General features: G+C 42.7%; 1 protein-coding gene across 2 annotated transcripts in view; it reads right to left on the reverse strand.

Annotated features, from left to right (window-relative positions):
* The window catches only part of PRKCA (protein kinase C alpha), a 428,415-nt gene that overhangs the window by 33,120 nt on the left and 372,666 nt on the right, over window positions 1-22,629 (reverse strand). For both annotated transcript variants that reach the window (XM_063080317.1, XM_063080316.1), the window contains exon 14: window positions 3,859-3,939. In XM_063080317.1, the coding sequence (XP_062936387.1) occupies window positions 3,859-3,939 (81 nt within the window). The remainder of the gene's footprint in view (window positions 1-3,858; window positions 3,940-22,629) is intronic.

Below are 22,629 nucleotides of genomic sequence, written 5' to 3' on the forward strand. Positions count from 1 at the left end.
AAAACTATTCAGACATTTATATGGAACAATAAAAGACCACGAATAGCCAAAGCAATGCTCAGCAAAAAAAATAAAGCTGGAGGCATAACACTACCTGACTTTAAGCTGTACTACAAAGCTATAATAACCAAAACAGTATGGTACTGGCATAAAAACAGACACACTGACCAATGGAATAGAATAGAGAATCCAGAAATCAACCCACACACTTACTGCCATCTGATCTTTGACAAAGGCACCAAGCCTATTCACTGGGGAAGGGACTGCCTCTTCAGCAAGTGGTGCTGGGATAACTGGATATCGATATGCAGGAGAATGAAACTAGATCCATACCTCTCACCGTATACTAAAATCAACTCAAAATGGATTAAGGATTTAAATATACACCCTGAGACAATAAAACTTCTTAAAGAAAACATAGGGGAAACACTTCAGGAAATAGGACTGGGCACAGACTTCATGAATACGACCCCAAAAGCACGGGCAACCAAAGGAAAAATAAACAAATGGGATTACATCAAACTAAAAAGCTTCTGCACAGCAAAAGAAACAATTAAAAGAGTTAAAAGACAACCAACAGAGTGGGAGAAAATATTTGCAAAATATACATCTGACAAAGGATTAATATCCAGAATATATAAGGAACTCAAACAACTTTACAAGAAGAAAACAAGCAACCCAATTAAAAAATGGGCAAAAGAGCTAAGTAGGCATTTCTCTAAGGAAGATATCCAAATGGCCAACAGACATATGAAAAAATGCTCAACATCACTCAGCATCCGGGAAATGCAAATCAAAACCACATTGAGATACCATCTAACCCCAGTTAGGATGGCTAAAATCCAAAAGACTATGAACGATAAATGCTGGCGAGGCTGCGGAGAAAAAGGAACTCTCATACATTGTTGGTGGGACTGCAAAATGGTGCAGCCTCTATGGAAAATGGTATGGAGGTTCCTTAAACAATTGCAAATAGATCTACCATACGACCCAGCCATCCCACTGTTGGGAATATACCCAGAGGAATGGAAATCATCAAGTCGAAGGTATACCTGTTCCCCAATGTTCATCGCAGCACTCTTTACAATAGCCAAGAGTTGGAACCAGCCCAAATGCCCATCATCAGATGAGTGGATACGGAAAATGTGGTACATCTACACAATGGAATACTACTCAGCTATAAAAACGAATGAAATACTGCCATTTGCAACAACATGGATGGACCTTGAGAGAATTATATTAAGTGAAACAAGTCAGGCACAGAAAGAGAAATACCACATGTTCTCACTTATTGGTGGGAGCTAAAAATTAATATATAAATTCACACACACACATACACACATACACACACAAACCGGGGGGGGAGGGAAGAAGATATAACAACCACAATTATTTGAAGTTGATACAACAAACAAACAGAAAGGACATGGTTGGGGGGGAGGGGGGGAGGGAGAAGGGAGGGAGGTTTTGGTGATGGGGAGCATTAATCAGCTACAATGTATATCGACAAAATAAAATAAAAAAAAAAAATAAAATAAAAAAAAAAAAAAAAAAAAAAAAAAAAAGAGTCAACTCACAACATCTCTTGTAAAGTGCCCTTGGAAACGGATCCTGACCATGTTTCCATCCGACCAATTTCCCTTGTTGGCATATCCAAATGTGCCTCTTAATGAAAGCAGGGTTTGTTTTCTGGACTCAAGATTTGAGGACTCAACTGGGATCAAGGAGGGGAACTTGGTTTTGTGCCTTTATGAACAGCACAGCTCCCAGGGGGCTGGTAAGTCAGAGTCAAATTCCATTGTTAAAATTTAAAGAGGGGAAATTAACTTCGGGCAGAGTAACTTGTATTTCCAAGCTGCTGTCTCACTGACAGCAGCTGTGTATAACCTGCTTTCCTGTGTTTCTACATGGAGGTATTTGGCCTAAGAAGAATGTTTTGACAAAAATAAGTAGTAAACAGACCCCTCTTTTGATGTCAATCAAGTCTTAAAACCATTGAGAAACAATGATCAAAGGTAAGCTAGGACCTATATATTTCGCTATCTGAAAGACCATTCTAGTATCTCAGAGATATGCCATAATGAAAGAGATAAAAAGGAGAGCATGCCAATGGCTTCCCATCCCAGAGTGGGAGTCACAGTCTTGCGATAACCTCCATGGTCATGGTGCCCGGAGTGCTCTTTCTCTTGATCTCAGGCCTCCTAGCCCTCTCCAGGTCACTCCGCTCGAGCCACAGGGTGGCATTCTCGCCATTTACATGTGGCACACACACCTGCCTCGGGCCTTTGCACTTGCCATTGCTCCCTGCAGCTGTGCACACAGATGGTTCCCCACTTCCTTCTGGTCTCACAACTGCATCTTCTATGTGAGGCCCTCCCTGGCCATCCTAGCTACAATTCCAACCCTCCCCCAACCCTCTATCTTCTTTTCCTGCTTTATTACTTTTCTCCTTAGCTTATCACTGACATATGAAATATTTTCCTTATCTAACTAGTCTGTCATCTCTCTCCTCTGAGCTGCAAGCTTCGTGAAGGTATTGATTTCTGTCTGCTTTGCTCACTGCTATTGCTGTGCACATAGTAAGCATTCAATAAACATGTGTTGAATGAATAAATGAATGAGTCAACGATGTAATATGTCACAAAGAGTGACTTTTTCCATTCCGGAAACAGATTTCTTTGGGGGTCATGCTGCTCAACCTGGGCATTCTTTCCGTGGTCTCTTGCTACGGCTTTTGGCAATGAAGAGACAAACTCCTTGGCACTAGTACTTGAGTGCTGGGAATTATAAAAACCTGCCCACAAGAGAATCATTTTTAGGGATAGTGGCAGAGATCTGCTGGATGCCTACCAAGCCTGCTTCCCCTGCTGAGCTCTCAGAGGTGCTAGACTTCCCACCTGACTTTGTGTCTATAAATGGGGCCAAGTTGCCAGTGGAATGTAGACAGGAGTAACAGATGCCACCTCTAGGCCTGGTCATTAAAACATTCTGTGTGACTGTCCTTGTGCTCTCTTTTCACTAGTCAGCTAAAATGAGGAGGATTCAGTGGAGGAATCTGAGGCCCTAAAAGACAGTGAAGGCAATGGATGGAAGCACCCGGGTCCTTGAATGACCGAGTGGGTCAGTGTCCCACCCCCACATAGGTCTGTACCACGAATATGAAATGAACCTGTGCTGTGTGTTGGGGACTGTTAAACAGCTAGTGTGACTTACCTGGATGATACAGATATTAAGGCCACTATAGAAGAAAGTACCCTGCTAGGCAATAATGCACTTGGCTGTCTGATATATGTCATATCCTAACAGAAACCTAATTTGCCTTCCTAACTGAAAGTACAGCCTCACTGGACTTTTGTGAAAATTACAATAAATTGCCAACGGTGAGATAGAAGGAGATGGGGAGAAGCTATTAAAACACTTCTTCAAGTTTGACAGTCTTCTTCCTTAAATAATAACAACACCAACTATACACAACAGTAGCTGGGGTAATCTTTGCAGACAAATTTGCAGGGAACTGTAACCCAAACACTGTTTTGAGATACTGAAAATGTAGAGAGGCCATTGCTGACATCAATATGCAGGGGGCTTTTGTGCATTATGTGAAAGCTACATTGTCTACACTGCAGGTTGCACCTTTCGATCTGGGGTTTTTATGACTAGAAGATAATTTCTGTGCGTACTGAACATAATCCACTCTCAAGAGGGAAACTCCACCTCTTCACCCAGGTCAGGGAAGCCGGCATCACTCAATAGCATCAGCCACACTACACTTTCAGTTCCTGCTGTCACTGCCGAACAGAGCTGAAGCGTGCACGTGACACAGCAACAAACAAACATAAAAATGCAGTGAAATGTTACCTGCCCAGCTAGCATTTCATACAAGAGGACACCATAGGCCCACCAGTCCACAGATTTTCCATACGGCTGATAAGCGATTATCTGTGTAGAAACAAATACATCAATTACATTTAGTGATGAAACAAACAGCCCTACTAGAACATGTAAGTCAAACAGGCAGGCATTTATACCCTCAGTTCATTTAAATAAGGGGATGATAAGATCTGTCTGATTTCTACACCACGGGAAGAGGGCCCTTCATATTAGACATACCAAAAACTATCACCCCATGATTCACTGCCCAAAACCTGCTTTGGGACTCCACTTCTGAATCTACGTGGAGATGCCAAAGCACTGTCTGAAAGTTTATTTAATCATCCTTACTGGTGAAAAATATTTTGATGCTGAGGTGGATTTAATTTTTGGAAGAAGCCGGTGGTCATTCAGAGCTAGGGTCTGATACATAAAATGATCCAGCTGTGTAACAGGGTTTCGCTGAAAGTAATAAGGACAATGATGTGACGAAGACTAGAAGGAGGAATGACTTAAGTAAAAATTCTAGTTTTCTTTTGTTGTATGTGGAGGTACAATGATATACATTCAGTCTATTGAGTAAAGTTTTAAAACATTTCAGAAGAGATATAAAATATAATAACCAAATGCAATATTTGGACTTTGTTTGACTCTTGATTCAAAACAACCAGTTGCAGAAAAGAAATTTTGAGACAATTGAGAAAGTTAAGATACAGTGTGGATATCAGATGATACTAAGGGGTTATTGCTGATTTTGTTAGGTGGCATAATGGCATGGTGACTAGTTAATAATGAGTTCTTTTTGGTTAGAGATGAAGTATTTATGTGTGAAATGTAAAAGACTTCAGTAAAAGAGGCGGGGAAAGAACAGATGAAGAGAGTTGGCAAATGCAGGCAGCTGTTGAAGTGAGTGATGGGTCTACAAGCGCTCACTCGAGTCTTCCTTCCACCTCTGTGGCTATCAGAAGTGCTAGAATAATTCTATATCCTCCCTTTGTGGAAGGGATTAATGCTTGATCTGGATTTCTAAGTGTGGCATATCTTATTAAAACACTGGCGTCCTTACCTCTCAGGTAGGCTGTGTACCAATGCACACAATTCCCAGACCCATGGGTCATGCCCCAGAACTTAAGGTAGAGACGTACTAACAGGTACTCAGCACAACCATTCTGCCATTTTACATACAACTTTGACTTTGAAATGTTCTAGGATAGCTTTAATGGCCCAGAATGTGTAATTAAATGTCTTGGGACATAAGAAAACTTCCTGCATGTCTGCCTACCTCTGTTCCTTTAATGTATTACTAATATTTCTCCATGAAGCATGAAAAATACAAGCACCTACAATTTGCCTAAGTGTGGTGGCAACAAGGGGTACACGTTTGGATTTGGCAGCTCTGTAGCTCATTTCCCTGACAAGAAAATGATAAGCCCAGGAACCTACGAGGAGCCTTTAATTTCTTTTCCCACATTTGTTCTTTTCTGAAAACCTGGACAATACACACACAAAGACCCCACCATAATGAGTCTCTAATCTATTACCTGGAGATGATACGTGTTATTCCAGTTCCCAGACAGAAAATTATTGGATCAAAGGAACTGCATATTTCTATAAACTTTGATACAATGGCAAATTGCTCCTACAGAAGGGTTGAACTAAATTTATAGCCCTACCTGATGCCAGTTTCATATTTTTATCACTAGGTAAAATCATTCTTTAAAAATTAATTTTTTTCTTTTTTTACTCTACAGCCATGTGTGCTCATTAAGGAAAAAATAAAAGGAGAAAAAAAAGCTAAATAAAAATAAAGTAAAATTGCTTATAGTCTCACCACCCAGAAAAATTAGTAATGTTATTTTGATATAAAACCTTTCCATCTTTTCTATAGGTGTGGTATGTGTGCTTATACATTTTTTAAAAAATAGGATTATGACAACCCACTATTCTGTAGTCAGTTTATTTAATAATATATTAAGAATATCTCTGCAAAGTTTTTGATTATTTCTGCAGGATAAATTCCTGTAAGTAGAATTATTGGTTCAAAATAAGTGTTTTTGATTCAAAAGAAGAACTTTTAAGACATATCACCAGCTTACTCAAGAGTAGTAGCACATGTACACTCCCAACACTGGTAAACTCGGGTGCTCGTTTCCCAAATCCTTACCATTTTTCCAAAATGTGCTAATTTGATGACTGAAAGTAATATTTCAATTGTCCTCTCATTTGCATTTTGTTTACTTCACATTTTCAAATGGGAATTAGCCACCTCTATTTTTTTTTTTAGTAAACTGCCTATGTATTTTGCCCTATTTTCTATCATGATTGATTGGTTCATTCATTAATTCTTTCAGAGACTGTGCTAGGTGTTAGGGATACAATGTAGAAAAGGATAGACAAGATCCCTACCCTCACAAAGATTATATGGATACTTTTTTCTCTTACTGATTAATAAGAGCTCTTTATATCTTATGGATATCAACCTTCTTTTGTAAGTTTAATGGTAGCCCTAGCACCTAGCAAAATGCCTGACACATAAACATGGTTCCAGACAACATTACTGAGTATTTACCACAGACCAAGTTTGAAGAGATGCTTATTAGACGTTGTCTCCTTTGACTTTCCAATAACCCTGTGAGATAGATACTATAACTATCCCCATTTTACAGATGAGAAAACTGAGGCTAAGAAAGATTAAGGAAACTGCTCAAGGTTTGCCCAGTTAGTAAGTGACAGAGCAAGACTTTGAATTGAGGATTTCCTGCTTTGGAATCTGTTCTTCATAGCTGCTCTAGAGAGTTCAGCTTGAACTGCCAAAAGCCTGATGAGAACACATTCCCTGATGTGTGGCAGCCAGAGCACAGTCACCAAAGGGTAAGTGGTGAGCCTGCATTCTAGGTCTGTCATCTTCCTCACTCTAGTCTTTCACAGAGTTAGAAACATTTAAACGGCCACTTCTAACTTAATCAGAAAGAAAGTATTAACTTCAGAACTACCATGAGATCTTTGTATGAGACAGGTGGTCAGCCTGGAAGCTCTGCTGAGCTCAGCTGGGCTTGCTCACATGTCTGGGTATCACCTGACTGTTGGCTGATCTAGGCTGGCCCCCAGCTGCCATCATTGGGCAAGTCTGTTTGTATGTTAGTTTGTTTTTTCAAAGCTAAAACAGAAAACAGAGCATGACTATACCACATAAACACAGAATGACTATATAATTTCCCAAGAGTCTAGATAAAAAACTGTGGAAAACTTAGTTATTAAGTGTCAGGACAAGCATTTAAATGGGAACTTTCCTACTCCACCATTCTACTTTTAAACATTATATCATATAACCTCATATGACAGACACTGCCACAGTATCTGATTAAGTTCCACAAACACCTATTTGTTTAATGAATAATAAGTAAATGAATGGATATGTGAATGAACGGATGAATGAACAAATGAATTTACATATACTTGGATCTGTTTCTCATCTTCCCTTCTGTTTTTCTAGTGGCAGTCTCTATTTCCTGCATCTAAATGGCAGAGGCTGTGCCAGCTAGAAATGGGTAAACCTCAATGGAAATATAAAGTGCTCCCAAGAAAGGAAGTCTTCCACCCTTGGGAAACCCTGCTTATCCAGAAAGACCAGGAGGATAATTAAATGGTGAATGTAAATAGACTTTTTCTGAAAACCACAGGGTGCTATGCGAACATAAAGAACTACTGTAGTTTAGACCAAATAAGTCCCTTCCCTTAATCTTAGTAAGAAATCTGCAATTAGTCAAACTGGAAAATATCATTTTAAAAAAGACTTGAATCAGAGGATTAATTCAAGCCCAACTTTCAAGTATCATAGGACCAAATAACCTTAGCTTAGGGCTATTCTCTTGAATGGTATTCTAAAAATATGTGATGAAGTTTCACAAAAATAATTACTGACTCATACATCGCATCCCCATCAATGGAGTCTTTGCAGAACCATGCCAAAATCATAAAATCAAAGAAAAACACACTCTGTGATGCCAGAGTGGAAAATGTGGCTTTGCTTAGTTTGCAGGGGAGAAAAAGTTGTGCAATAGGCTAATATTATTCTCCCGATGTTCTTGAAGGAAAAAGAATACTAAAGAAGAAACCCACAGGAAAAAAATTAACATTTTTAACTCAATGATTAGTTATTAAAATACTTCTCTAATAACCCAAAGCAAAATATCAAACACAGGAGAATTAAGATCTGATTTGTACTAGCCATTTGGAAACTGGCCATTTTAACTGAACTAAGTTGTTCCTTCCTTAATCTCTGGGTCTAAAAGATCAAGAGCTGGTTTATACACTGGATTCCCATCTCAAAGCAACAAAAACAAGGCCATTTCCTTGAGATTAGTGGCAGTACAAACTTTGCTTATCCATTCTTCACCTAGCACATGCTTAGTTCACTTAACCTACGCCCTAAGAAAACAGTCCTAAGTTAAGGATGTCGGGTCCCATGATACTTTAAAAAAGAAAGTTGAGCTCATTAATCCTTTGATTCAAGACTTTGTTAAAATGATATTTTCCAGTTTGACCAGTTGCAGATTTCTCACTAACATTAAGGGAAGGGACTTATTTGGCCAAAACTAGAGGTGAGCAAAGAAAAGAATCCATCTAAAACCGCTTGGCTCAATCTTGAAAGCCACTGTTCACCTTCACTGCAGTGGGGTTGATACTTTCGCTTCAATTCCAGTGCATAAAACCTAAGTTAAAGGCAAAGATAAGCCTACCCTAGAAACCAAACATAAAACTGAGTAGGTGGAAACAGTCTGGTGAAATAGGCTGTCATATTGCCATATCATTGAAAAAATTAGAATCAAAGGAGCAACCCCCCAGCATCAGATAGTACTCACCAAACAGCCCATGTACTAGCCAATGGATGGTGAGAGAAAGTGATGTTTCACTTCCAGGTCAAGGCAGTTAAAAGCCCACCTGTCTCTTGCATTGTGATTCTACAGAATACACGTTACTGATGGCTTAGCTGCAAGATGGAGGACGACTGCTTGACCTATACCAGACTATGTGTGAGCAATGAGTAAATATTTATTGTGTTAAGCCACTGAAATTTCAGGAATTGCTGTGGCAGCTACAGTTGGTCATTCTAATAACTCCTTCTTTCATAGAAGCAAATCACAAAATCTCACCTTTTCTACAAACGCTGTTTGACCAAGCAATAGAAATTCTCTTTGGGACAGTAAAAGTACACTTCCTGAGCAACTATATGTTAGATGCTCTAAACACACTTTCTTGTGTAATGTGATTAGGTCGAAATAATTATTATTCCCATTGTAGTGGACTGAATTGTCTCCTCAAAACTCCCTGAAGCTTGAATTGTGTCCCCCAAGTTTTATGTATTAGAAACTTGGCTCCCACTGTGACTGTTAAGAGGGTGGGAAATCCTATTATGGTAATTGAAAGGTGGAGCCTTGAAGAGGTGACTGGATTGTAGGACCCTGCAGTAGTGAATGGATTAAAAATGGTGGTCAGGGGCATGGTTCTGAGGGCTTTAAGAGAAGAGGAGAGTCTGTCTGTCTCTCTCTCTCTGCTCTCTCTGCTTCCACCATCTTGCAATATGAGATCCCTGGTTTACTGTTGCCACCACCAGATGGACTTTGGACTTCTCAGCCTCAGAAACTGTAAGTGATAAATTTCATTTTCTTTATAAATCACCCAGTTTCAGGTATTCTGTTACAGCAACACAAAACAGACTAATACACCCATCTTATTAGGTGAGAAAACTGAGGTTCAGGAAGTTAACAGACTTGCCCAAAGCCAATTGATTAAAAAGTGGTAGTCTGAATATTTATATATTTGTCTTAAAGATACAACTTTATGTCTTTTAATCCCAGCTCATACTGGGATTAATAAAATATAACGCAAAGGGCCTTGAGGGTTAAAGAGATTTGAAATCATCATTTCAGTTGTTGTAAGTAACTATTTCAAAAGCACTTGAATAAAATTTGTTCTTCTAACTATATTAAAGCCAGTCACTGCAATCTGTTTATGTTTGTTTTTAACACAAGCAGAACTGAAGCTCCAGTGTTGCTGTGTGAATTATCTGGCAGAGGATCAGCAGGGGCTGCACAAAGGAGGTTACACTTTATTTCATATCCTATGTTCTACTGATATCCAAGCAGTGTTACCAACCAGGCCCCTCTGCTCAGGTGGTGGAAAATGATGCGTGAATTTGGAAGGGTGTGGGAGCCCTGTTTCTGGTCAGGATGATTCATAAATCCTAAAAGCCATGGCCACCTGAAGGGTTTTTTTTTGTCTTGTTTTTGAAATTCTACAACAACTTGGCTCCAACTTGCTCTTTATTTTCTATTTCAGCACTAAACTCCTACGACTTTTGCTGGAAACACCCTCTCCTTCCTCCAAGGCTTGCAAAAGCAGAATGCCGAGTGCCAATGGCTCATTTTTCTCGTGATCGCATTTGTCAGCCCCATAGAACCCGCCTGCCCAGCCACCAGACTGAGTAAAAAGTCACCCTGAACACCGCAGTGACTTCAACAGAAATAATAGGATGGGATTTAGAACTTAACCAGAACATTTTTTCCTGGAGAAGTTCACAATCTGTCACCCCTGGTCTGTACACCAGATGAATTGGGAGTTTCCGAAGGTCAAAGTTATAGGGTACAGGGTGCAACCTCACCACTGCAAATTCATTTTTAGAATAAAGCATACCTTTCCCTCAATGCTCAGCTGCTTTTAAGAAATACCTCCAATTAACCAAAGCCTCACTGCAAAGGGAAACAGTATCAGAGAGCTCTACTTGAAGATAAATATTCAGATACACATGATTTAGGATTTTGATTATACTGTCCCTTTTGAGCTGTCTAGACCTGCACTGTACAGTAGCCAATAGCCACATGAGGTTTCTGAGCATTTGAAATGTGACTAGTCCAAATCGAGATGTGCTCTAGATGTAAAATACACTTCAGATTTGAAAGACTTAGTACAGTACAAAAATGCAAAATAGCTTATTAAATTTTTTTATTAATAAATTAATTTCATCTCTTTTTAAACTTTTAAAAAATGTGCCTGCTGAATCCAGTTTTGCCTTGCATTTTATTTCTATTGGAAAGTGCTAGTCTAGACCCTCCGAGTTCCACCAGCTGTTATGGCCCCCTCCGGTTCTCTGGCTCTTGTTGGGTCTGGGCTGAAGAGTAGCTCAGAGACCGTGGAATAGATGATGAGACTCTCTTGAGTCTGTCCCCAGTGGGGACAGGAGCAGGCATCTCTGGCACTTGTGGACCAATGGGAGCTTAAAGCCAAGCCTGGAGCTGCCTGACATCCTGAAACCCCAGGCAAAGAAAGGGCTGTGATGGCAATTTGGTTTCCCATAATGGAGAACTCGCAAAAGGAGAGGCAGACTCGGCAAGAAGGGCTAGAGGTGGCAGATTTCCCTGCAGCACATGGGAGATTGAACTTTGGCTTCAAAGACAGACCCCCAACAGGGCCACTGTCACTCAGTTTTACTGCTATTTGCCATTATGATTATTATTATTAGACTTACACGAGCCAATTGGTTGGGAGAATGTCAGGATGTTACAAATGGCTGCCTGTCTAGTAAAACTGAGATATGAATGAACTTTCTTCCAGCCTGGGCACAGGACCAGGGCATGAAAGGGATCGGGGGCAGCTTCTCGTCTCTCACCAGGCCAAGGGCCCACAGTGACTAGAAGGACATTGCTCTAAGGCCAATCCAGCCTTCTACCCTCTACCAGGGCTATAAACTGAAAGGCCTGCCAGAGAGGATAGGGCTTCAGAAGTTTTCTGACTTCTGACCGCTCAGGCCTGGGAGAGCTTGGGCAGCATGGTAAGGTTTTAGATGCTATTGGCAATAGCAGTGTCTGTAACCAACATCACCATCATAGATATTCACTATGTGCCAGCCTCTGTATCTCTTCAGCTCATTTAGCCCTCACGAGACCCATTTCAAAGATAAGGAAATGAGGTACAGAGAGGTTAAGTAGCCTACCCAAGGTTAGACCACTAGTAAGTGGCAAAGCTGGGACATGAACCCTGGCCATCTGGCTTTGGCATCCACATTTTTGACCAATTTTTCTATACTTGAGGTCTTGACCCAGTGTGGCTCCCTAGACAACTATGGTGGGAACTGGCCCAGTTAAGGTAACTCTTGCCAAAAAGGGGTTAAAATGCTTAAGAGGATATAAAACAGCCTTTATACAAGGGGACTTCAAAAAGTTCATGGGAAAATGGAATTAAAGGATAGAAGTTAAAAAAATATAAACTGTATTTCTCAACATAAGTTCCATAAAGTTCAAGATACTTTTGTAAGTGATGATACCAGCCATTTAATCCATCCCTAAAGAACTGAGGGTCCTGGGAATTCTGTCATGTCAATGCAGTCTTTTCTACATTATTAACTGAAGGAAAAAGGGTTACCTTTTAAAGATTATTTAAGATTAGGAAACAAAAAGTCAGAAGGAGCTAAATCAGGACTGTAAGGTGGACGCCTAATGATCTCCCATAGAAACTCTCACACCTTGTTTGATGAGAGGAATGAGCAGGAGCATTGCTGTAGAGCAGGACTCTCTGCAGAAGCTTTCTTGGGCATTTTTCTGTTAAAGCTTTGGCTAACTTTCTTAAAACACTCTCATGATAAGCAGATATCATTGTTCTTTGGCCCTCAAGAATGTCAACAAGCAAAATACCCTGAGCATCCCAAAAAACTGTTGCCATGACCTTTGCCTTTGACTGGTTCACTTTTGCTCTGACTAGATCACTTCCACCTCTCAGTAGCCATGGCTTTGACTGTGCTTTTCTTCAGCATCGTATTGGTAAAGCCGTATTTCATCTCCTGTTACAATCTTCACAGAAATGCTTCAGGATATTGATCCTACTGTTTAAAATTCCCCTTAAAATCTCTGCTGGTCTGCAGCTGATCTGGGGGCAGTAGTTTTGGTACCTACCAAGGGGAGTGTCTGTTCAACTTTAATTTTTCAGTCAGAATTGTGTAAGCTGAACCAACTGTGATGTCTATGGTGTCGGCTGTTGTTTCTGCTGTTGTTTCTGCTGTTAATCGTCAGTCCTCTTTAATTAAGGCACAAGCAAAATTCATTTTTTCCTCACCAATTGATGTGGATGCTGTGCTGCTATGGGCTTTGTCTTTAACATCGTCTTGTCCCTTCTTAAAATGAATTATCTATTTGTAAACAGCTGATTTCTTTGGGGCATTGTTCTTATAAACCGTCCGTTAAGCATCAGTGATTTCATCTTTCTTCCATCCAAGCTTCACAATAAATTTGACGCTTACTCTTACTTTAATTTAAGCAGAATTCATGTTGCTCTGATAGGAACTCTTTTCAAACTTATGTCTTATCCTTTAGTGGATCAAACTAGATCCTGTTCAGACACGTTACAACAAATTAATGAGTTTATTTTGGTGCAAAAACATTTTGAAATCCATGCATACTTTTTTCATAATACACATTTCCCATGAACTTTTTGAAGAACTCTTGTACATAAAACATGCTTGAGTCCTTCTACTGTCTCAGGGACACAAAGGATATTTCCCTTTTTTGAAATATAAAAACATTAGATTTTGATGGAAAAATTACAGTTGTTTTAAAAAACATCATAAATTCCCAAGGATAGAACATGGGACATGGGACACAAGAGGCACTTTTTATGTACATGGTCAAAACAGTGTCTGACATGTCCGAACAGTAGTATTTGGGAAGAAAGAAGATGGGCCTAAGTATTTTCTGGGTGTTCTCTCCAGACAGGTGGGACCCTATGTTCAGTAACTGCCTTCTCTACTTGCTCCCCTTAGGTCCACAAATCCAGGGCCACATAGCTCCTGGAGCCTTAGCCATGTTATGCTGAGACTGCCTGTCTGCCCCCACTCAAACCCAGACTCCTCTCCAGCAGGGGCTGAACCACCCACCTATGTACCCAGTACAAGGACCACCACCAGCACAGGGAGGACACTCCATAAGTAGTGTTGGAGAAATGAGTGGATCCAATCCAAGCCCACTCCATAGACTCCACCTATTTCTTAAGTGCAAAATCTAAAGGGCTCTTAGGACTGATGAATTGCTAAGGCTGGAGGCAGCATTAGAGATGATTTAGAAAAGTGTCTTCAGGGTTCTCAAAAGAAACCTAGGCTCAGAGTGGCAAAGCGGCTTGCTTGAGGTTATTGGGCTGGCTAGCAGCAAGGTCAGGAAGAGAGAGGTCTCAGGTCTCCTGATTGTGTCCTCTTCCTGCAGCACGAGGCCTGAGACCAGAGTGTGATAAACAGGAAGCACCACAGCGGGGTTAAGAACGGAGCACCCTTGACTCTCAACCGAGATGTTTCCCATTCAAACTCCTTTCGAACAGACCACCTGAGCTCAGAACGCCAAATGGGAAGCACAATGGTGAGAGAGCTCTGAACCCAACTGCTGCAGACCAGCTCTGCCACTCAGGAGCTGTTTGACCTTGGGCAAATTGCTTAGCCTCTCTGGGCTTCTGTTTCCTCAGCTTTGATACCGGAATGCCAGCACCCACCTAGCAAGTATGTGGTGGGGGATTAAATGGCACTATGTATATTAAAATGTGCTTATTACAGGTGAGTTGAATCTATGTAACTCCATATTGCCTAACATCATAAATAAGAATTGGTGCCCAGGAAGGGCAGGTGGGTAAAAGGCAATAAACTAAACTTGGCTCACAGGACAGAGGAAACATTTTGGTATCAGAAATAATATTAAAAATACACATTAAACATTCTGAAATGATTGTTGGCCCCTGGACATTCTCAATGAACACTAAACCTTCTATTAATTCTTTCAGCAAAAATCAGCTTACTACATGCCAAACACTGTTCTAAGCAGGGGGTACAGAAGTGAATATAATGGATAACCCCCACTACACAATTAAATTAATTTTTACTAGAACAGCAAAATTTCAGACTTGTCTTTATTAGGGTATTCTTTTTTTTGACTGGTAAGGGAATCGTAACCCTCGGCACAGTGTGGTCAGCACCATGCTCAGCCAGTGAGTGCACCGGCCATCCCTATATAGGATCCGAACCCGCGGCCTCAGCACTCCCAATGTCACACTCTCCCAAGTGAGCCACAGGGCCAGCCCAGGTATTCTTATTAGAATACCCTCCCTACTCCCTGCTTTGCTCGTTCCTTCTTCTATGATTGAATGTACATTTCTATGGGCCAGGTACTCTGCTAGACACTGGGGATTAGGAGTCTAACTGCAGAGAGAGACATGAAATGAATAAACACATGAAAATGTGGTATCTAAAATCAAGGATCTTAGTACACCACATGAGAAATATCTGCAATATCTGAAATCTTTGTACAAAATGCATTATATAAGAATAATGAATATTACCACAAGATGAAAATGGAAAGTCTGGAGTCCAAACTACATATTTTCTATTTACACAAGAATTGTGGCTCTATCTAGGATTGGAGAGAACAGAAAACGATTCTCTAATAGTAATAAAATAAAAATGCTTTAAAATCTATTCATAGTAGCCACCTTTTCTATCTCCTTTGTTACTTGCTTTATGAGAATGGAAAGCAAACAGCAGGAAAACCTAAGTACTGTTCCCCCAAAAGGTCAGAAGGGGATCAAATGGTACAAAGAAGTGTTTTCAATTATTAACAGTAGCTTCGAATAGCAATTAAGTCTTTTTATAAATTATTGGATTCAATTTGCTAATATTTTGTTGGAGATTTTTGCATCTGTGTTCATGAGAGATATTGGTCTGCAGCCTTCCTTCTTGTACTGTTTTGGTTCTGGTATTAGGGTAATGGAAGGTCTCACAGAATGAGGTAGGAAGCATTTCCTTTGCTTCTGTCTTTTGAAAGAGATTGTAGAAGATTGGTATAATTTCTTCATTAACTGTTTGGTAGGATTCACCAGTGAACCCATCTGGGCCTGGTGCCTTTTGTTTTGGAAAGTTATTAATTACTGATTCAATTTCCATAACAGAGATAAGCCAATTCAAATAGTCTATTACTTCTTGTGTGAGTTTTGGCAGACTGTGTCTTTCAAGGAATTGGTCCACTTCATCGAAGTTATCAAATTTGTGGGCATAAGTTGTTTGTAGTATTTACTATTACTGTTGATGGGATCTGTAGTGATATGCCCTCTTTCATTTCTGATATTAGTAATTTGTGTCCTCTCTCTTTTTTTCTTAGTCAGCTTGGCTGCATGTCCAAGCCCTGTCCCACTACCTCCTGCAAATAGCCCCCCACTGACCTCTCCACTGGGCACAGGGTTTACCACACCAGCAGAAGATGGATCTTGGGAAGAGGCCCACATAGAGCCTGGATGGGAATTCTCAGGCCCTGAGTACCTAGATCTCTGGCTAGAAGGGGTGCAGGCTATAAGTAGCCATATCCCTTCAGCCTTGTAGACCTTAACCCTATAAGGAGAGCCAAGGCTCAGAAGGGCCAGAGGAAAGCCCTCTCAAGTGAGGATTGGCAAACTACAGCTTGTAGGCTAAATCCTGCCTGTATCCTATTTTTGTACAGCCTGTGAGCTAAGCATAGTTTTTACATTTTTAAATGTAAAAAAGACTATATTAGCCTTTTGGCAAGAACAGTTGCTCAATTTTGCCTCTTAGCAAAATCTAAAATTTAGACTTAAGCAAAGCTCAAAATATTTACTGTCTAGGCCTCAGCAGAAAATGCTTTCTCACCCCTGCTTTAAAACATAGGGCAGGGGCTCCTCTTGCCTGGGGTCCTCACCCACCTTTGAGACTTTCCCCTTTCTGGTGTGCTGTGTTGAGGATCTGCTGACTAATACAGAGCTCAAAATCAGCTGCTGAGGATGACTGTCTCCAAAAACGGCCACAATGACCCTTCCCATCCCGTATGCCCTTTTGCAGCATGACAACGCCACTCCCCCCACCAAGATGTAGCATTTATAGCGCGTTTCCTTGAATTCATGCTGGCTCTGGGGTGTGTCTGGCCTACAGAGTGTGGTGGAAGTGACACAGGTAAGTTCCAGGTGTAGTCTTAAGGAGTCTTGTGGCTTCTGTTTTGGCCCTCTTAGTAGCCAGCCAGCATGTCAAGAAGCTCAGGATAAACTACTGAGCGATGAAGACTGCGTGGAAACAAAGACCATGTGGCCTTGGCCTACAGCCAACAGCCTGAGGCCATCTTGGATCCTCCAGCCCCAGCAGAGCCACTGTAGGCGATGTCCCCTGCCAGGTCCTGATATACAGAAACAGAGTTAACATGGTTGTTGTTCTAAGCCATTAAGTTCTGGGACAGTTACAAAGCAATAAATAATCGAAACAACTGCCAAATAATGGACAAAGATTTATGGAGTTCCCTCTGAGGCAGGCTAAGCTCATTACAAGCAAAACTCAGTTAATCCTCAAAGTTGTACTTTGTGGAAGGTACTAGGATTATCTACATTTTGCAGATGTTATTCCAAGTTCTCAAAAGAGCAGAACTATAGCCAGAGTTTATTATACAACGATGAAGAAAAAACATCCAGATATCAAACAGGAAGACTTCCCTTTGGATATTAAGATCACACGGGGCTAAAACTGAATTAATCCAGAACTGAATTAATCCAGAACTGAATTAATCCAGAACTGAATTAATCCAGAATCAAATGCATTGTCATAGGCCTTCTAGATAGACTCCTTCAAACTCAATCACTAGCAGTCTATGTCACCCATTCTCCTTTCTGAGGTGGCAGGTGGGGGTGGCTGGTGCTTGGGAGAAGCTGGGCAATATTCACTGCTTGGCACCCACCCTTAGAATTTCCTTACCTCAGACCTCCCCTGTGGCACCCAGGGAGCTGCTCAAAATGTTAACTGTGCGTCAGAACAAACTACTTGCGTAGTAAAGGAATGAACTGGGAGTTAGGAATAAATTTTGTGCCTGTAAGAGCTTTATTAGCTGGACTAAAAGATTTACTGGAACCAGGAGGTTTCACCATCTGGCGAGTCTTTACAGATGTGTTTGGTAACAGAGTGGTAGTGACACACTGAGGGGGTAACTGGCTGCTGATGGCACTGGGGCAATAGGCCTGTGCCTTGAGGCTGGTAGACCAGCACTCTGTCCCTGCCACCTGCTATCTAAGAGCCCCAGGTAGGCCCTTTCTCCTCTCCAGATCTCTTTATCCTCATCTATAAAACAGGGATAATACCACTTACCTTAGAGGACTATTGTAGGAATTAAATGAGATAGCAGACATAAGTGCATGATACATACTAGGAAATGAATAAATGTTAGTTATCTCTCTCAAGACACCTCTCCTCTCCGCCATTGCTCAGGCAATTTTACCAAGAGGTGAAATAAAGTTCAGAAATCTCTGACCCATTTTCACAGGATTTAAACAAATCTCTAAATGAAGGGCCAATCAATGCAGGCCACAAAATACTGGGAATAAAAAAATGTACCAGAGCCTTGTCAGGGCTATAAAGACAAGTAACGGGCGGCGAGCAGCTGTCTGTGCTGTAGAGCGGGCGTTCCCCTGGCAGCACCCAGAGCTGGGCGCTGCAGTCCCTCCCTCCCAAGGTTATGCCACTGCAGGGGGAAGTTGCTCAGAGCTGGGTTCAAAGCCCAGGTCTGCCTTGAGTTGGGGCCATGGGAAAATTAACAAATCTCTTTGCACCTCAGATTTCATTATCATCTGGAAAATAGGATGGACTTAAGGGTTAAACAAAATAAATTCTAGTACGCGCTAGGCATTCACAAAGGGGTAGCCACCGGAGTGGGCTATTTCTGGAGGAAGAGCTGGAAACAGGGAGGGGGAACGGAGACAGGGCTGAGCCACAGTCATCTCCCAGGCCACAGTGTCACAGAGGGCGCCAAGGGCTCCAGAGGACAGGGCTAACTTGATTAAATTCTGAGGCCAGGAGAATTAGGAGGAAGTGAAAGGGCTGCAGGCAGACGATAAAATATATGAGATAATATTACCAACATAATTCCTAGAAAGGATCTTAGGAAAATAACACAATTTAAGAGAGACCCCAAGGGAAAGCCCGGCTTTGGCTCTTTAAATATCTCTTTGAGGAGAAGCAGCTACTTCATTTTCCCCTGCAATGTTGGAGTCACTGGACTGTGACCCGACCTGGAGGGAAATTGGCCTTTGATAGAAAGAAAGGCTCCCTTTGCTTTATCATCTCTCCCTTTAATCAAGTGCTATTCTGTGCTCCTGCCTGCACTGGCTGGTGGGGGCCCGCGACTCAGGCAAGCCGACCTCGCAGAGCCGCTGCTGGGGCAAGTGCTCATTTACTGCCTGACTGCCTGGCTGCGTCTGTCATATGAGTTATTTTCTCATTGCACTTTGAGACCCTCTTTGATTGTCTATCTCTCCCTACAACCCTTTCCTCAGAAGCTTGGGCAAGTCTCTGGGGATGACAACACGGGGGGCAGCCTGGGCCATCAGCCTTCAGACACTCAGGCTCCCCCAGCCCATGGCCCTTTTCAGTTGATATTGCGAGGTGTCCTGCACCATCAGCCCCACGCCTGTGACAGCCTGGGGAATCACCCTCCTAATCACCTGGCTGCAGAGTGCCTGACCCGTGTGTTCACTGCCCTGGCTGGGCCCAGGAAAGCAGCGTGCAGGTACCCTTCACCCCAAGTACATTCTGCAGCCGGGCACTGCTCCAGAATCTGGGGGTAGGTGTACAGCAGCAAACAAAAGAAGAAACTGTGCTGTGGAGCTCAGTGGGACAGGCAGACAAGCCATTCCCTGAGTATAAGCAATGCAGAAAAAGAGCAGGGATGGAGATCAGGAGTGCTAGGTGCAGCTGAAGGTTTGCAGGTTCAAATAGGGTCGCCAGGACAGAGGACCTCCCCACAGTGACATGTGAGCAAAGGCTTGAGGGAGGTGAGAGGGGGAGGGCAATGCTGGTGCCTGGGGTAGGACATCCCAGGTACAGAGAGTGGGAAGAGGAAAAGTACGTGGATGCAGGGATTCTGGCAGATTTGAAGGGCTTATGGTAGGGAAGCCAGTGCAGCTGGTCTAGAGAGATGGGGTGGTGGTGGCGGGCAGGGGAAGATGAGGTCAGGGAAGGACTGGGGCAGCCAGAGGACTAACGGTATTGAGACCACCATAAAGACCTGGCTTCTCCGAGATGCCCAATTCAGAACTGAGCCCCCAGCCCTGCTTCCTGTGCCCTGCCAGCCCACCACTCTCACCCCCCATTCCTGAACATATTCTCTATGCTTCTTGGGACCCCGGCCCCTCAATTCTCCTACTGTGACAGACACTTGTCCCCCTTCCTGCCTCACTCGCTGATTCCCATTACCTGGCCAGTCCCTTCCAGGAGATTATTCTATGCATCTGGCCTTACCTGGAGAGTCCCAGCCTGAGCAGTCCCTATGCTCACTGCACCAGGCACCTGAGCCTTCTGCAGTGAGCTGCTAACACGGGTATCCAGCTGCACCACAATCTGCACTCTCTGCAGCACCTACACCCCAACCACGTCCCACCTGCAGGCCCCACCCCTCCTGGCAGCACCCTCTGAAGATGGAGACCAGCTGGGAAGGCAGGTTTCAGCTTTCCAGCCCTGCTGAGGTCTCACATGTCCCCCACCTTCTTCCCACACCTGAGGAGGAAGGGTCTCCATTCCTCGTGTGTCCCCAGCTCTGTTCCCTCATGGGATGTGGTATTCTCTCTCTCTTTCTCTTCTGCTCCTCTCTCCCCCTCTCTGGGCACTTTCCCTTTTGGACTAGAAATATGCTCAAGTTTCTGCAGCTTAAAAAATGCTTCCTTTAGCTTGCCTTCTTGGGAGTGACTGTCCACCTTCTCTTCTGCCATTTCCCATAGATTCCCCCAAAGAGGGGGTCCCCACCTGACTGCAGATGCTCACACTCACCTACATGTCATCAGTATTATTGACACTGCCTTCTCAGGGATCACCTCTTCACCCCCACCTGTCCCATTGACCTCTGTGATCCCTGGCTGCCTCTGAGTTCATGAACTTGCCTTTCTCAGAGTCCAAGACTAACAGCTCCCTAGTTTTTCCACCTGTGTGGGCATTCGTTGGTCTTTTTTCCTCCTATCCCTGATATGTGGCTCCCCGCAAATGGGATCTATGACCTCCTCCAGAAGAGGGGTCAAAGCTGATGGCCCACTGGCTGAATCTCACCTTTACACATTTCTTTTACTATATATCAGAGCCAACTTAGAACAATTAGGCAAATTTTACATAAGAATGCAGCTATCTGGCACTGGGCTGGCATTCCCATGGGGTGGGAGCACAGGAGCTGGGCCTGGGGACAGGTCTCCAGTTCTCTGAACTCATCCAATCTGCAGCCCTCACAGGAATTTGCCCATCTGCTTATAGGCAGCTGGCTGCAGGGCGGGCAACTGAGCCCGCAAATCCATCCCCTAGTGGTTTTAGCCATGTTGGAGATGCCATCTGTTATTGCCAAGAGAATCACTGTTTGGTCCACTCTCTAAATCCATGTTTCCCTGGGCTGCAGTCACCCATCTCCAACCTCAAGGCCCTCCTTGCAGGTCTCCTCTGGGCTCCCTTTTCCGGCTGAGCATCCCAGACCCAGGACAGTGCCCAGCACTTGGCAGGCTTTTGACAAATATGCTGACTGACTGTTGCCATGTGCTGGGTAGCAGCTTACATGTTGCCCATTCACCTTGGTGCTAAGGGATCTGCCTGTAACAACAGCTGGAATACAATTCTGAGTCTCTGCCTGTGTCTCTGCTCAGGACTCAGGCCCCTGATTCTAGTTTAGATGGATGGATATCTGTCTTCTCCTAAGAGATGTCAAAGAAAAGATGGTCTATAATGGAGTGCTCCTTTTAACTGCTTTTACTCCCATAACTCTGGAGACAATACAATACCTGAAAAGAACATATGGGCTTTGGAGTCAGAATGTCTTGGGTCAAATCCCACCTTTGCCTGTTACCCCGCTGTGTGACCTTGGTCCAGTCATTGACTGTCTGCTCACATATAAAATGTGGCAAATCAGATGTGCTCGGAGGTCTGGTAGAGGGTAGTCAGTCAATACATCCCGGAGATATCTTTTGTGTGTGGCCATACCACCCACCTCCCCACCATAGCAAGGCTGCAGGAAACACCCTGCACAGTACAGTTTAAAGAAGCTTCTCTCCCACTTGAGGAGGGGACACACGCCACTAGTACTTTTCCTGCTGTGTTTCTTTCTTCCAAGAAAGTGTGGAAGATGCTAGTATCTGGAGTCTGATTATGGGCTGCCAGGAGATGCTTGACTTGTGACCGGATCTCCAACGTCTACAATAACTAACTTTCAAAGGGCAGTTTAAATTCAGACAAAGCTGTTGTTCGGCCTTCTCAAGGACTCTCACTGACCCCAAAGAATTCTTTCTATGTCAAAGTAAAGAGAACCCATAATGTCAGCTTGAGGAATCATTTTCTGATTAGTGCACCTGCCGTGGGTGTCCATGTCAACTCCAACACTACATCTGTTAGTGACATTTTCCACTGCAGCTGGTCTTTGCTGGCTAAGGTGATGCTACAGTTAATCGATTTCAAGGTTTTTGAACAAATAGCCATAAATATTTAAGCCTCTGCTTTGCCTATTAAGGAAAATGCCATCTAAGATAATTATTTTGCCTTTGCCTGACAGGAACATTTACACAGAGGACAGAATTATTTTAACTTTAGAGCACATTCTGAAACCTTGAACCTGTTTAGTCTTTACACTGAAAGTATTCCTGTGGCCAAAAATGTCAAATTCCTGAACACTTATGAGCAAAAATGCTAGCAAAAGGTGAAACAACCTAAAATTATTATTGATTGATTTCCCA

This window comes from Cynocephalus volans, chromosome 16, assembly GCF_027409185.1.
Source record: "Cynocephalus volans isolate mCynVol1 chromosome 16, mCynVol1.pri, whole genome shotgun sequence".
NCBI lineage: Eukaryota > Metazoa > Chordata > Mammalia > Dermoptera > Cynocephalidae > Cynocephalus > Cynocephalus volans.